General features: G+C 41.6%; 1 protein-coding gene across 3 annotated transcripts; it reads left to right on the forward strand.

Annotated features, from left to right (window-relative positions):
* Nucleotides 1-3,059: 3,059 nt before the first annotated feature.
* Nucleotides 3,060-11,132, forward strand: CBLL1 (Cbl proto-oncogene like 1). Of its 3 annotated transcripts, none has more exons than XM_061467435.1 (6): nucleotides 3,060-3,212; nucleotides 5,838-6,005; nucleotides 6,350-6,450; nucleotides 6,696-6,779; nucleotides 7,624-7,697; nucleotides 8,248-11,132. In XM_061467435.1, the coding sequence occupies exons 1-6, from the start codon at nucleotides 3,200-3,202 to the stop codon at nucleotides 9,287-9,289; spliced, it is 1,482 nt and encodes a 493-aa protein (XP_061323419.1). In that variant the 5' UTR covers nucleotides 3,060-3,199; the 3' UTR covers nucleotides 9,290-11,132. The 3 variants fall into 3 exon arrangements, with proteins under 3 accessions (XP_061323419.1, XP_061323420.1, XP_061323422.1); XM_061467436.1 differs by having other exon boundaries at nucleotides 6,353-6,450; XM_061467438.1 differs by lacking the exon at nucleotides 3,060-3,212 and adding an exon at nucleotides 3,675-3,813.
* The last annotated feature ends 3,544 nt before the right edge of the window (nucleotides 11,133-14,676 follow it).

Below are 14,676 nucleotides of genomic sequence, written 5' to 3' on the forward strand. Positions count from 1 at the left end.
AATGCACAAGTGCAATAATTGACAAAAGGATTTGACCTGCAAAACTTTAATCCTTACTTTAGGGCTACATAAAAAATACATGTAGGAAATCAATGTTCTTCCTTTTAATAAAGAAGAAATGCTTTTTGATGGAAAACAGACTGCTACCTTTAATTTTTTTAGCACTATATTAATTTTTTAAATGCAGAAACCCTTGCATGGTTAGGGAACAGATAGTAACAAAAGTATAAGAAACATCCAGGTATAAAATCCCTTTTAAGTTTCACAATGTGGGCTGACTGGTTTCAATATGTTCACATATTTAAATCTCCTTATTTGATTACATCAGCAAAATTTTCATATATCCCACTGCACAGAGAAGATTTTTGCTGCAAGTAATGTTAGCAAAGACTCTCGGGTGAAAAGCTAAGCACTACATAAATGATTCCTTAAGGACCTAAGTGAACTCCATCAAAATCAGTGAAAAAAAGAAAATCCAATAAACTCTGTCAGTCAGTATCTTAGAGAGTAGGTAACAGCACCAGACTGACATCTGTATTCTCTAATTGACACAAAAACTTCAGCCTTCATGACAGTGAAGTTTCTCATTTCAAATGCAATACAGGATTGAATTGAGGTGATACTGATGTTCCAGTCTAAGCCTGCGAGATTCAGGTCTGTATTCAGAGACACATGCTATCTGCACATCTGTAGGCACCTCCACAAGCTGATAATGTGGCAAACCAGGCTGACGTGCACCTCCTCAGATGGAAGCATTAATTGCTCTTTACACTAACGCTTAGGCTCAGCTGCTCTTATTTGACAGGTCACACTTTTAGCACTGCCTGTTCTCTCCCTTTCCATTCATCAGCCTAATGCAGGAGGTTGGCACTTCTGCCCACGTTAGTGACAAAACTTCCCTGCCAGGCCATGGCCCCAGCTAAAATTAACCCGAATGTAAGTTACTGCTGCCAGCGCACAAGGCCAGAAACAGCGGGACAAAGCCAGACACGTTTTTCTGAGCCTGTACTGCTTTTCTAAAGTGGATGTACATTCCATGTAAAAATACTCTGCCTGGGACTGATAAAGTGAGCTTTCAGCTCATTTTTGTGAAGAACACACACTATGGAAAAGATGCAAGTGGAATTGTTTTTTCCTTAAGAGAACATCTGCACTGTGGAGTTTGAGTGTAGATCCTTACTTGACAGAGATATGGGCTTACACTATTTTTTGAACCTTCTCCAGTTCTTGTCCCTACAGGTATTTATAAAAAGCAATTAAATATTTAACTGTCTTCCAGTTTCCTTTCCAAATGCAACACTTCAGCTGGAATTAATTATGAAAAAACACCATTCGATGCACTTATTCTTGGCCCCCATATTTCTTCCAGGCATGGCTGTATTTGTTCTTAATTTGTCAAAAAAACAGCATTTCACACAAAGCCTACAGTTACATAGAATGGTACAACGTGACATACGACATACTGAAGGCATTAAAATGTCTTTCACAGTGCTTTGGGGGTATGTGCGTCTTAATTTTCTACCTATGTATCCCTCAAAATGATGGATACCAAAATAATGGATTTTGCAGTGAAGCTAAAATTCTCCACAATTTTGTACTAACATCTGTGAGTAATGCAACTAGATGTGCTCATGTTGTTCCAGTACAATGAAGAAGTGATACTTTCGTATGCATTTTGAGCATTCCCTGCATGCCAGGTATTAAATTTCGACATGTATTTTAAGTTTTTTACCTTTATAAACCCGTGTTTTAATAGTAATTGTATCCATTAACTAGAAAATAAAGTTGTACATACTGAAAACATGCTCCATGCATCTGCATGTTTGGTTTTTTAAGACTCTTCTCTTTATGAATTCTTATTATGGAGAAATAAACCGTATTATTGGCGGGGGGTGGAATGTGTGGAAGCAGGAATCAGTGTCAGCTTCCCTTGGGCCTGCCTTTTGAGGCACAGCAAAGACAAAAGAGAAAATCTGTTCTATCTGCCTTGAGGGGTAAGACAAGAAACAATAGGCTTAAATGGCAGCTTTCAGATGTTAAGGCTATAAAGATAATGAGAGACTCCCTCTGTTAGGGCACAAGGTCCCAGTCCTGGAGACCTTCAGTGAGCCAGTCACCAAACCCTATAACCTATGTTTTAATTGTATTATATTTTTCTTCAGTGATAGACAGTATCCCACTGAATTACACAGCATTTACAAACTGCCAAGTTTTCAGAAGTAACACAAAGTAGTCTCTTGAGGTAGCAAGGTCTACTGCTGTTAGCCAAGCTGGATGGGACTTTTGAGCAACCTGGTCTAGTGGAAGGCATCCCTACCCATGGCAGGGGGATGGCATTTGATAACCTTTAAGGTTCCTTTCAACCCACACCATTCTATCATGATTCTGTGATGCTTTCAGATGCCCTGGATGTTCACTGCTCCGTCAAGTCACTGACGTTCCTACAGCCCCAGCTGTCAGGAATATGCCGTTTCCATGGTAAAACTTGAGGCTGGCCAGCAGCAATTCAGAGCCCGTGTGCTTTCAGATCTGTCCCCTTTCTTGGCATCCCGCACCACATCGCCCTCCCGCTGGGCCCGCAGGCAGCGCTGGTGCGGCTCCTCAATAGAAAGACGACTCTTCTTAATTCTGCCCTTCCCCAAGAAACACAGGGTCACGCCTGTTCCCAAAGAACCCCTCCCTGCCGCGGCCCAAGGCCATCCACCCGAATTCCACCGGGAGCCCGTTCCAGAGGGGAAGGAGGCCCGGAGCCGAGGCAGGGCCCAAGGATGACTCACAGCAGACCCGCCTGCGCCTGACCGGAGCGCAGATCCTGCCCGCCGCCAGTCAAGGCACTTCTCCCCGCAGGGCGGCGCCCGCCCCGGCCCAGCCACCATCTCGGTGGGCCCCCGAGCTCCCTCCGCAGCTCACTGTACCCCAGAGAACCGGCCCGACCGCCTCCCTCCCGGCGGCCACCGCGGGGCAGCCGCACATTCCTCCCCGGCCTCATCGCAGGGCCCGCTGCGCCCGTGGCCCGGTCAGAAGAGCTCCGCCATGCGCGCACCGTCCCGCGGCGGCATGGACGCTCCGCAGACGCGCAACGACCACGTCCCCACGACCGCTTCCCGACCGCGCACGCCTCCACGCTCCCCTGCCCGTCTCACGGGCGCTTCTGCTTCCGGCCGCGCCCTTCCGCTCCCACAGTGCCCCGCGCCGAACCATGGACCACAATGGTGAGGAGGGGAGAGGCCGGGAGAACCGTTTATACCCGCTTGCACCTGCGCCCGCTCCGCGCTGCCGGGCGGGGAGAGGCCGTCCGCGGGGCCGCCGGGCGTGCGGCAGTGCCGGGGTGGCGGCGGGATGCGGCCTGGCGCCCGGTAACGCCGGCAGGGCCCGGGTTTGCCGCGGTTCCCCGCGGCCCGCGCGGTGCGGCCTGGTCCGTCCCCACAGCGCCGGGCTCGCGTCCCTCGCTCTCACTGGAGAGGCGCGGCCTCCCCGCCTCCTTCCACCCCCTCGGCACCTGACGGGCCACCCGCGCTTGGAGCCCCCTCTCCCGCCCCGGGGCGGGCTGCGGAGAGCGGCGGGAGTGGGCGCGGCGTCAGGCGCTGCCGGTGGCGGCTGCGCGAAGCGGGGTGGTGTGTCCGCAGCCTTCGGGCCTACGGCGGCTCGGGGGTGGCGGCGGGGCCGGTGTTTAACCGGTGTGTTTGCCGAGATCGGTGCATGTGCTCTGGAGAGGAAACTGGCATAAATGTTTAAATCTGGCTTTGTAGCTTTGCTGGTTAGCTGCTGGCGTCATCCAACGGGTGGATGAGTGGACATGGGGCTTTTGATACGGTGTTTTGCGCTTTTTTTTTTTCCTTCTCCGTAGCAAAGATTGCGTTATAAGTTTATATAGTATTTGAGCTATATTGATGATTAAAAAATCCCAATACCTGAAACACACAGGTAAAATTTAAGAAAGGTTGCTGAGTATGGCAGTTCAGGAGGATGTATCACCTGTAATTAGAGTGTCTCTGAGTAGTCTTAACAATTTTGGTATGTTTATATTTTGTTGGGTTTTGGTTTTGTTTTATTTTTTTCTTGAACTTCATTCTGGTAGTTCCGCTCACACAGACTGGAATTTATTATCCTTTCATGAAACACGAATGACTAATAAACTTGCTAGTTTGGATTAGTTGAGCTGCTAACTTATGTAAATACCTGTGGCTTGCAAAGGCATATGCAGCAAAGTCATCAGAACTTAATTGTTTCCTATTGGCAGTTTAGTGGAGTAAATAATACACATTTGGTTGGTTGTTTTTTTGTTGTTTTTTTTTTAGATTTGTTTTAGTTCTTCCAACTTGCAAATGGATTAAGGTTCTGCAGAGACTTTTTCTGATCTGTGGTATTGTGGTTTTGTGTATTCTGGTAGAAACCAGCATTTCCTAACAAGTGGAAAATCCACAGCTTTAGCGTCATTAACTCTGATGTTCTAGTCCAGCAGCCTCTGTGGAAGGCTGGTGGGAGAGCTGTGTTAGCTGGGTCACCTCTTCACCCAGCAGGACAGACTAAGCCAAAGCAACAGATTAACAGAAGTAAAACCAGGCTTCATTGCTTTTACCTTTTTACATATTGCCTTTTAGTATGAAATGTGTAAACCACAGTGCTGAGAGGAATAAATACATTTGCTCTGTAAGAGGAAATTGAGGTCTCTCGATTTTATGGTAAAGTGACTGTCAGGTCACAGTTCCAGTTTGAAACCTTGTTGCAGTTCCTAGTTCCTGTGGTAGCTGCTTAGGGCAATCCCTTTTCCCCCTTTTCTTATTTCTTCTCCTACTTGTTGTGTTGTGTGGGATGTTTATAGGCTTTGGGGGAGCAGTAGTGTGTGAGATGCTGTGCAGAGTTACACTAATGGGACCCTAATTTTAGTGTCCAGATGCTACAGTACTATAATCCCTTGGGGTCTTGATTATTCCAGTGCTCTGTCAAGTGGAGCGCAGGGCTTATGCTGTGACAGCTTGTGGTACACCCCTTGAAGGCTGAGCTTTGAAACAGCTGCTGGAATGGCATTTTCCATTTAAGTAACAGTGAGCTGGGTAGATTTGTGAAGGACAACTTTCTTTTTGTGTGGATGAGATGCTATACAGTGGTTGAAGGTGGACTCACTGGAAGCTGAGGGAGTCGTACTGTCTTCATTGGTATTGTTTATTGCAATACCCCCCTTTTGATTATCTCTCAGAGCATTGTATCTACTGATGCATGTGTCAGGCTACTTTTTGCTTCCTTTGGCCTGGTATTCAGATTTAAGTCTGGTTAAAGAGAGTTCTGTGTGTAGTGGGGAGCAATAATTTTCAGTTTGGCAATGATACTACTATGTATTCTTAAGTACTGATATTTTTGTGATGCTTTATGCTAAACTTGTGATATGTCAAGATGGCGAGTTAATAAAAAAACTAGTTTCCTTCCAATTTTAATAAACAATTTACATAAGTTGTAAAAATTACCCCTTCTCATAAGAAATTCTGTGTTGTCAAGGTTGTACAAAGAATTGACTCTTCAGTACTATTTATGCTGTGAGAGAAGCTATACAATTAATGTTTGAGGTTATTTCCTTTTGTGGAGGAATGACAGGCTTGCTAACTTTTTAAAATAGCTTTATTTTTATAACTAGATTTCCTAAAAATCACACTTTTCCCCAGTGCAGTTTTTTTTGTCTTCTAGAAAAAACTGTGTGAAGATACTTATTTTGTAGTGATTAAACTTTGATATGCTGTATGAGTCTTAAACAAGCTTTAAAAGTTATTTTTCTTAAAACTCTTTTGGAAACTATTAGATAACTAAAAAAATACGTAACTTTTTTTTTTTTTCCCCTTTCATAGACAATGATTTGCAAGGAACAAATAGTTCAGGATCATTGGGTGGTCTTGATGTTCGTCGAAGAATCCCTATAAAGCTTATCTCAAAACAGACCAATAAAACCAAACCTGCACCTCGAACTCCAAGAAATATGAACAGGATGCCTTCGAAGACACAAGCTGGTGATGAAGGTAAATTGATATAAATATTAGCCCTGTAGGGGAGCATATTATACTTCAGCATTGTTCAAGACTGTATTCAGTCCTGAAGACTTGGAGTCCAAGGTTCTGTCTAAGTGCAAACAAATTTCAAATTCCTTGGTACTGTTGCGCTATAAGGATTACATGATGCACACTCCCAAAACAGTCTGTCTTAGTGTTTTGACTCTACCTTTCTGTAGAATGGGCTCTGCAGATTGGAAGTGCATTTCTTGATGGTTTCCGTATAGAATGATACATGCTTTTAATAGCAGCTGGTGTCAGTTAGGAAAGCATGGTGGCTGGCTGTGTCTTTCTTTTCTTTCTTCTTTTCACAGAAGAATTTGAATATAACAAAGAGGAGCGATACGAATGCAAAGGCGGTGAAATGTTTGGCAGTCAAAGGAGATTCCCTGGACCCATCTTTTGGGACTATAAGGTAAAGTCATGGATGGAAAGTCATGAATCTTTGTGAATCATTCCAAGCTGTAGATAGTTCTGGTAGATAACTTCTTAAGTAAAAGTGCTTCCATTATTTTTGACTGACTGATTGAAAATACATCCTCTGCTTTCTCACATTTCTTTCTCAACTAATTCAGAAATAGTGAGTGTGTTGATAATAATTGAAATGAGAAGCTTTTAGTGATGTTTTTTTTTCTCCCACTCCCTTCTCTACCCTATCAGATAAACTTGCTGGGGGAAAAGGATGATACACCAGTCCATTTTTGTGATAAGTGTGGATTGCCTATCAAAATGTATGGACGCATGGTGAGTGAAACTATCAGTGCAAGATGCAGTCATGGCTTCCCTTTAGGTAAAATTAGTTTTTACTGTGTTTCTGTGAAGCCTTTAGAGGTTACTGTTTATTCAGGCACTTGCTGAAATCAGCAGAATGTCAGGATGGAAGCGGGGCCCTTCATTGCTGATGTGTTTGGGTTTTTTTCCATTTGGCTGATTTCACTTCGCCCCCTGATGTCCTGATGTAATAAAGTAAGATTGAAAATGTTAAACAAAAAAAATCAGAATATTGACAAAAAAACCCTTCAAATTCATTGGGTTTTGACCTTACACCACTTAGGTTTAAAAGGAAGCTCTTTAAGAGTCACAGTGATGTTAGAAAACAGTTTGCATTTATGTCCCTTTAAAGTTAGTGTGACAGAATCCCTGAGATTAAATTAGATTTCTAAGTGTGATGTAACAGGCTTCAGGATCTGGCTTAATGACAGTTAATGCTTTTAAAACTTTTCTTCCTTGCCAGCAAGAGAAGTGTAATTAGATTTCATATGCAGCTTCTGTGAATGTTCTTTTTGGTATTATTGCAAAACCTAAACTTTTGCCTGTATTTTTTTTGCCAACATTAAAAAACCCAAACAAACCTACCCCCAAAAACCCCAAACTCAACACAAACTGTTTTAGAAAGCTTCTATGCAAAGATGGTGTAAACTGCTAACTACCTGTTCACAGGCTGTGCTTGTTCACCTTATAGGGAACTTAGTTACTTTTATTATTAGCTACTTGTTATTATTTTGTACCATAGGAAGGAACTATATTCTGTAGAACGACACAGATATTTATATACAGTGACCTAACAGAGCTGGTTTTTTGTCTCTAGATACCTTGCAAGCATGTTTTCTGCTATGACTGTGCTATACTACATGAGAAAAAGGGAGACAAGATGTGTCCAGGGTAAGTTATCGCTAGACTTGTTATTAAAACAAATGTAGGAAAGTAACTTAAATACCTTATTTTAGATACTGTGTTAGCAGTTATTTATGTAATTATTTATATAGTTTTTTAGCAGAGGCAGTAGAATACTCTCTACTTAATCAGTTGATTATATTTTCGTATCTTATATTTTGGGATTTCAAGAGATCGGCATTTACTGTTTAAGTATCTGGGTAGGTAACTTGTTACAGCTCTAATTTGAAAAAGATTGAACAGCAGTTTAATTTACTTAGTGAGAGTGACTCTAGTCTTAATGCACAGAGGGAATTTGTGAGAGTGAAGCTATCTATAAGTTTCCACCTCATGAAATTTTAATGGTCTTTCTTAGTTGTGTTTGGAAACTTAAAACCAAGATGAACTTCAAAATCAATGTTTCTTTCCTTGCTATGGTGGAGAGGAAATTGTCAGTTCCGATTTGTGTAACTATGGTAAACTAATTGACTCAACAAAAAAAATATTGCAGATAAAGCTCTCTATGATGACTCTAAACCAATATTCTCTTATGATTTAGCTGTAATGAACCAGTGCAGCGAATTGAGCAGTGTGTACGAGGGTCTCTCTTCATGTGTAGCATTGTTCAAGGGTGCAAGAGAACTTACCTGTCACAGAGGGACTTACAAGCTCACATCAACCACCGCCATATGAGAGCTGGGAAGCCTGTTAGTCGGCCTCCAATTGAACCTGTACATCCTCCTATTGCCCCGCCGCCTGCCGAAATTCCTGAGCGCTTCATAATGCCACCTGAGAAACATCATATGAGCCACATTCCGCCAAAGCAGCACATCATGATGCCACCACCTCCTTTACAGCATGTGCCACATGAGCATTACAACCAGCCACATGAAGACATTCGTGCACCTCCTGCAGAGATGTCAATGGCTCCACCGCCACCTCGCCCAGTCAGTCAGGACACCTTCCGCATCTCCACGAGAAAACACAGCAACTTAATCACTGTCCCTATTCAGGATGATTCCAGTTCAGGTGCTCGAGAACCACCTCCACCAGCCCCTGCACCTGCTCATCATCATCCTGAGTACCAGGGTCAACCAGTGGTATCGCACCCTCATCATATTATGCCTCCACAGCAGCATTATGCACCACCCCCACCACCACCTCCACCAATAAGCCATCCGCTGCAGCACCCTCCCCAGGCAGCAGGTACTCCTCACATGGTGTATAGCCAAGCTCCTCCACCACCAATGACCTCTGCTCCTCCTCCTATTACCCCACCGCCTGGACATATAATTGCCCAGATGCCACCATATATGAATCATCCTCCTCCAGGACCTCCCCCTCCTCAGCATGGAGGCCCACCTGTAAATGTAAATGCACCCCCTCCCCATCACTATAATCCAAACTCTTTGCCGCAATTCAGTGAAGATCAAGGAACTCTTAGTCCCCCTTTCACACAGCCTGGGGGAATGAGTCCAGGGATATGGCCAGCTCCAAGGGGGCCACCTCCACCTCCAAGGATGCAAGGGCCTCCTGCTCAGGCCCCGCTTCCTGGACCACATCACCCTGATCAAGCCAGATACAGACCCTATTACCAATGATACAAGCAACTGTATGAATAGAGAGTGCTATGAAGAGGATAAAATTATATACAACAGCCTTTTAATTGTTTTGGGGTTATTTTGTTGTGTGTTTTTTTAAAATACTGTCATTTTGACTGTAGGACATTTTGGAGTTTGAATCTTAAACAAATTTTAAGCCTTGGCTATAGGACTCTGACTTCAGATACTCTGTAGTGCTAAAATAAGTGGCTTAGTAAACCACAGTTGCATTTTAACAGAACTTCTGTCTCTAATGTGGCTAAATTGTCCTAAGATGAACACTTGTAATATTATTTCCTGGAGAAAATGAACATGTGTTGTACTGTTGTTTTTGTTAAATCCAGTGTTTAGTTTCACTTGTGATACATTTTTGTTAACCTGTGTACAATAATTAAATTGAAACACGATTGTAAAAGCGGTGGGTTTTTATATGAAATTAACACAGACATAGTTCTGGGCCACCATTTCAGCACTAATGCTTTCCAAATGGGTAGTGTAATGAAATATTAAGGGAACTTAAATATTTCTCCTACTAACAGTTACCATTACTTACAGCATATTTAGGCTATAACCAGGCATGCAGAATACTGCATTTCAGTTTTTTTCTTCTTTTTTTTTTTTTTTCCTTAAATTCATGCAACAAGATAAATTGTTCAGAAATACAACTTTGGGGATGACATAAAACCATGCGATGTATTGTGGGGTTTAGTGGGGATTTTTAATTTGGATTTTGGCTTTATGGAGTTCTTGTTTTAAAGCTAGTTTTGATTTGGAAGGTTCTGTTTACATGTATGCTGTTCACTAGTGTTGAATTCAAACTGTTGTGTTTACCTATGGCTATGTTTGTGCAGAAGTGGCTGTGAATTGGCTTGCCATGTCTGTGAGAAGCAGATAATTTTAGGTAGGGAAGTGGTGTTTGCCTCTGTCGCTTTATATAATATGTACAGTAGGAAAACTTCCCATTTGGATAACCTGGAAGAAGTGGTCTGAAAACCCACATGTAGATGCAAAGAAATAAAAAGCTACACATCCTTCATCTGTTTCGATTTTGTGATACAGATTTAACTGAACAGACCAGAATTAGGTGTCTTGGTTTTCTTTTGTCAAAAAGTAGCAGTGTGAGCAGGCCCTCAGGTCTCCTTTGGCCCAAAATTTGTAGAGAGAAATGTAATAAATGAGAATGTTCTTTTTTTTTTTTTGTGCAGCTGATAGGAGAGCCAGCCAGTAAGATGACAGCGCAGTTTGTCATTTGGAGTGCTTATCTTTGCATTTTTAATCCATGTTAGTGCTGAACCTTTGTCTTTTCAAAACGCTGCATTTCCAGCAGTGGTGCTTTTAGGTGGAGAAATCTTTTGGGGTTTAGGGTTTGATTTTTTTGTGAAGGTTTGTAATTCCCTACTGTTCTTGAATAATCTGAACCATGTTAAAGCCTCAGTGTTACTATTTCTTTTGTAAACATCTTTTCCTGCCTCATAAGTGGTAAATTTATGAAAGCTTGGCAGTGCAACACACCAAATGCTGTAATTTTACGTATAAACGGCCTATTTTTAGTTACCAGAGCAAGGGCTCTTCAAATTTGCTCTGTCCTTGATTGCCGTGGATTTCCTTGTGACCAAGGGACAATCTTTTAGTCTACCTTTCAAATAAACACTTCTTTAGAGATGGGCAAATAGATTCTGGGATATACAAATAAATTCTGGGGTATACAAATGGCTAAGAATTGTCACCTGATGAGAAGTCTGCTTAGCTGTAATATGCTTCTTCGCAGAAGGAGTTGTTTGGTTTGCTTTCTCTGAAAACTAAGTTATTTGTTTAAAAAATAAAGCACACTGGTAAAGAAAAAGAGGCTGGCTGTGGTAGTGTGCTGTGGTACTGGCTGGCTGAAAATTTGCTATTTCAGTCTGTATGAAGGTGAAAATGACTCTGTGGGTGTTACTTTGTTTCAGTAACTAACAGTAAGCGCATAAGGAACTTTAAAGGGGGTCCCCTTCTGTCACTGTTAAATTGCTTGGCAGGAAGTAGGCACATTTATATTGCACCATATAACTTCATAGGGGAAGAAATACGCATGTGTGAATAATATTCTTTGACTGCAAAGGCAGACTTGGGTCTGACATACCTGATTTAAACAGCCTTACTGATGGTTCCAGGGTTTGTTGTGTTCAGGCTGAGAAGGTAACACATGGGGGTTACATCAACCTGCCCAGGGCACTTTGTGTTGGGGTATAAGACATTATGCAATGGGCTATTACCTGTTCAGTTGCAGCTGATGAGGAAATACCATCATGCTTGTTTTTAGAAATAATTCAGATTGAACATTTGTGTTGCGTATCCAGTCAGTTGTGAAAAAGATGAAGGGTTCAAACATAATTCTGGGTCCAAAGCTATTCTTAAAGTTCTTGATAAAGTACTTTTCTGAAAATGCTGAGGCAGTTGAATCAATTAAGAGAAAACAGCAGCTTTGCTCTATCAAAAATCACAGAAGAACAAAGTATGTCACTGTAGAGAATGTATGAGAAATTTTTTTCTCTTTATATCTGAGGCAAAGGTAATGTATGTCATACTGACTGTGATGTATTGTGCAAGAAATCAGCGGGATCCCTTGAATTGTTTAGTGATAACTCTTTGTGATAGAGGACTTGGTGAAAAGTCATCTCAAGTAGTCAAGAATTGGATCAAGTTTGTGTGTCCTGCTTCTGTAGGAAGACCTAAATCCTTTCTTTTTCATTTATTAAGTCTTAAGCATCCAAGTGTAATGAAGGGGACTGTTGATGCTTTCATAGTTCCAAAGTTAAAAAGGTCTGCGTTGGTTGAAACCTTATGTTAACATCTAATTTGTGGGGCTTGGGGTGTGTTTTGGTTTGTGATTTGTTGTTGCTTTTGGCTTGAAGATTTTTTTTACCTCATTCATTTAGTTGGGGTTTTTTTGCAAAATAGCTGATCATTTTGGTACGACGTTCAGAAGTTCATATTCTGTATTTAACTGTGTAATTGACAGTCTTAGAAATGGAGAGATGTACTTGCAAGTTCTTTGGATTCCTACTTATGTCTTCCTGTAAAGACAAGCATTTGAATTGATTTATGTTTATTGTAAATGGACACCCCTGTCTGTGGCAATGGTCTCCCTCCCAAGGCATTGCCAAGGGGATCTCAAGTTTTGAAGATAACTCCTGACCGTATTTAGATACGTCAGCTACTGTAGGTTCCTCCAGTAATGTTGCATAAGGGAATGAAAAGGAGTTTGATGTCCACGATGTCATGAATGAGAGGGCACCAGAAGATAGCCTGAAAACATCTATGATTTAGATGCTTCTCTCATTATCTTCAATTCTGTCTATGACATTGCTTAAAGGATTGTCTGAAACCATGCGTGCTTTATCACAAGCAGGCTAATAGTGTGATCATGTATTTTATTTTTGGTTGGTTGTTTTTTAATAGAGTTGACATGAAGATTGGTTACATAGATGTGTTAAGTGATATTTTTTCGTGCCTCTTAACAAAGAAAAATGGATGTGAATTATTTTTTCAAAATCTGATCCAAGGCATTAGCCGTACTGGCTGGAATTCCCACTTCTTTTCACCCGCTGCTCTCAAAGGAGTGACAAATGCTGTTTCTTAAAAGCTAAAGTGGAAGTAACTCATATTCATTCCATGTTGGAGTTTGCACACACAGCAAGGGAGAAAAACTGCCTAACTACCTCCTGTGTTATGGGAGACAAATGTTCTCGAAACCACACTTGTGGATATGCTTTCTCTGTAGGTGGACTATGAACAGACCTCTCTGTTGTTAAAATGTTTTCTGCTCTGTGGTGTCTGATTGTGAGTTATTTTCTCTCCACCAGCATTGATGTGTTGCTGACGGTGCTGCCAAGCTTGGGAACCTGGAGGAGCACAGTGGATTGCAGCTGCAACCTAATACTGAATGTGAGGGAAGTAAGTTTGTTCCTGTTTGTATATGTGACGCTACAGAGTCCAGTGCAGCATAAAAATGGACAAGGTTTATATATTTTCATCCTGACTACATTTGAAAGAAATGTCAGTGTTACACAAGTTGTATTTCCCTTGTTTTTATTTTATGTAGCAACTGTTAAATCATCTTTATGTGGTAATGCTGCCTTCATAACTGTGAGGTTCTTCACTGTGTTCAGGTATGTTATATTTACATTAGTGTTTTGTACTGACTAGTTTGTGAACTGAACTAGCTGCCTTGGTTTGGGCAATGTGAGTGAGAAGGGTGAAGTTTAAAGTTCCTTTTAGTCTTGCCTTAGCCGTAAGAGAGGCTTCAGCAACTTTTCCTACTCTGAATTGTATCCCCTTATTCTCTCAATATGGGGCATTAATTTGTTCAGGTTTTTAAATTGTTTTCTGTTTTGACAGTTCATGAGTACAAGAGTTGAAAAGATTTAAAAATCCAACATAGATTGGGAAATTTGTGGGTGGAATAGCATCAGGAAGCTGGCAAATTAGCTGAGTCATTTTGAACCTTTAGTAATTCATTTCGATAATACAATGCAAGTGATTCTGGAGTGCCAGTAGGCGTGATTGTAATGCAGTTCTGTTAATTGAAAGAATGATAATATGCGCAAGCAGGTAGGAATGTTCTCATTTTTATGTAGTAATGTTTCACAAAAGAGCTTCAGCTTAACTGCTTACAAACACTTGATTTCAAATAGCTGTGAGTATGTGTCAGTTGACACATGATGAGTTTTCTTCATTTTGTTTGTGAAAACCAATGCTGGAGTGTAGCTCCAAGATAATTTCTGGATCAGGTAAACTTTCAGGCATTTTCTTAGCAAGCAGAAGGGAGTGCAAGTGTAGAGTGAGGAAAGAAAGCTGTCCACCTTCAGCACAGGAGTGAGGAGTAGAGAGCTGTGGGTAACATTTCAGTGAAGAAGTACTTAAAGATACATTTTCTTTAATAGAAGCTAAGTTTAAAATTGAAAAACCAGGTTTGCTTGTTACAATCCTCTATCCATTGGGCCCGAGACCTTGAATAGCTGAATCACTTTGAATTTTTTTTCTCTATCACACAGGCAATCTCTTCTGCACCGCCAAATGAAAGCCAGGTTTGAGAGTAAGCTTAACCATGGGCTTCTGTGTTCTCCATCCCTCTTGCTGGCTGTAAAATGCCTGTTACTTAGATAACAAGCATCTGTGCAGTGCTGAGGAGAGAGAGGCTCAGGATACATGATGATGTATTAACACCATACCCATCTGCTCTCCAAAAAGAAAACAGGTATGAAATTTGCCTTTTAGCTTATTTTTGAGTAAAACATTTAAAAAGTGGTAATGGTCTTGGTCTAAGCAAGCAGCAACAGTGCCCACTGAAGGACCAATAAGTATTTAGGTTTCCAAAGGTCCCTGTCTCGAATAAGCCAGTAAATCTG

This window comes from Pezoporus flaviventris, unplaced genomic scaffold (genome assembly GCF_033815535.1).
Source record: "Pezoporus flaviventris isolate CSIRO_AGI_PZ_B2104156 unplaced genomic scaffold, CSIRO_AGI_Pfla_v1 ptg000045l, whole genome shotgun sequence".
Classification (NCBI taxonomy): Eukaryota; Metazoa; Chordata; class Aves; order Psittaciformes; family Psittacidae; genus Pezoporus; species Pezoporus flaviventris.

Excerpts from the sequence above, each read along its gene's own strand:
- CBLL1 (XM_061467435.1), top strand. Across the intron at positions 6,451-6,695 it reads CCATCTTTTGGGACTATAAG|ATAAACTTGCTGGGGGAAAA; the intron begins GTAAAGTCATGG and ends CTACCCTATCAG. Across the intron at positions 7,698-8,247 it reads GGAGACAAGATGTGTCCAGG|CTGTAATGAACCAGTGCAGC; the intron begins GTAAGTTATCGC and ends CTTATGATTTAG.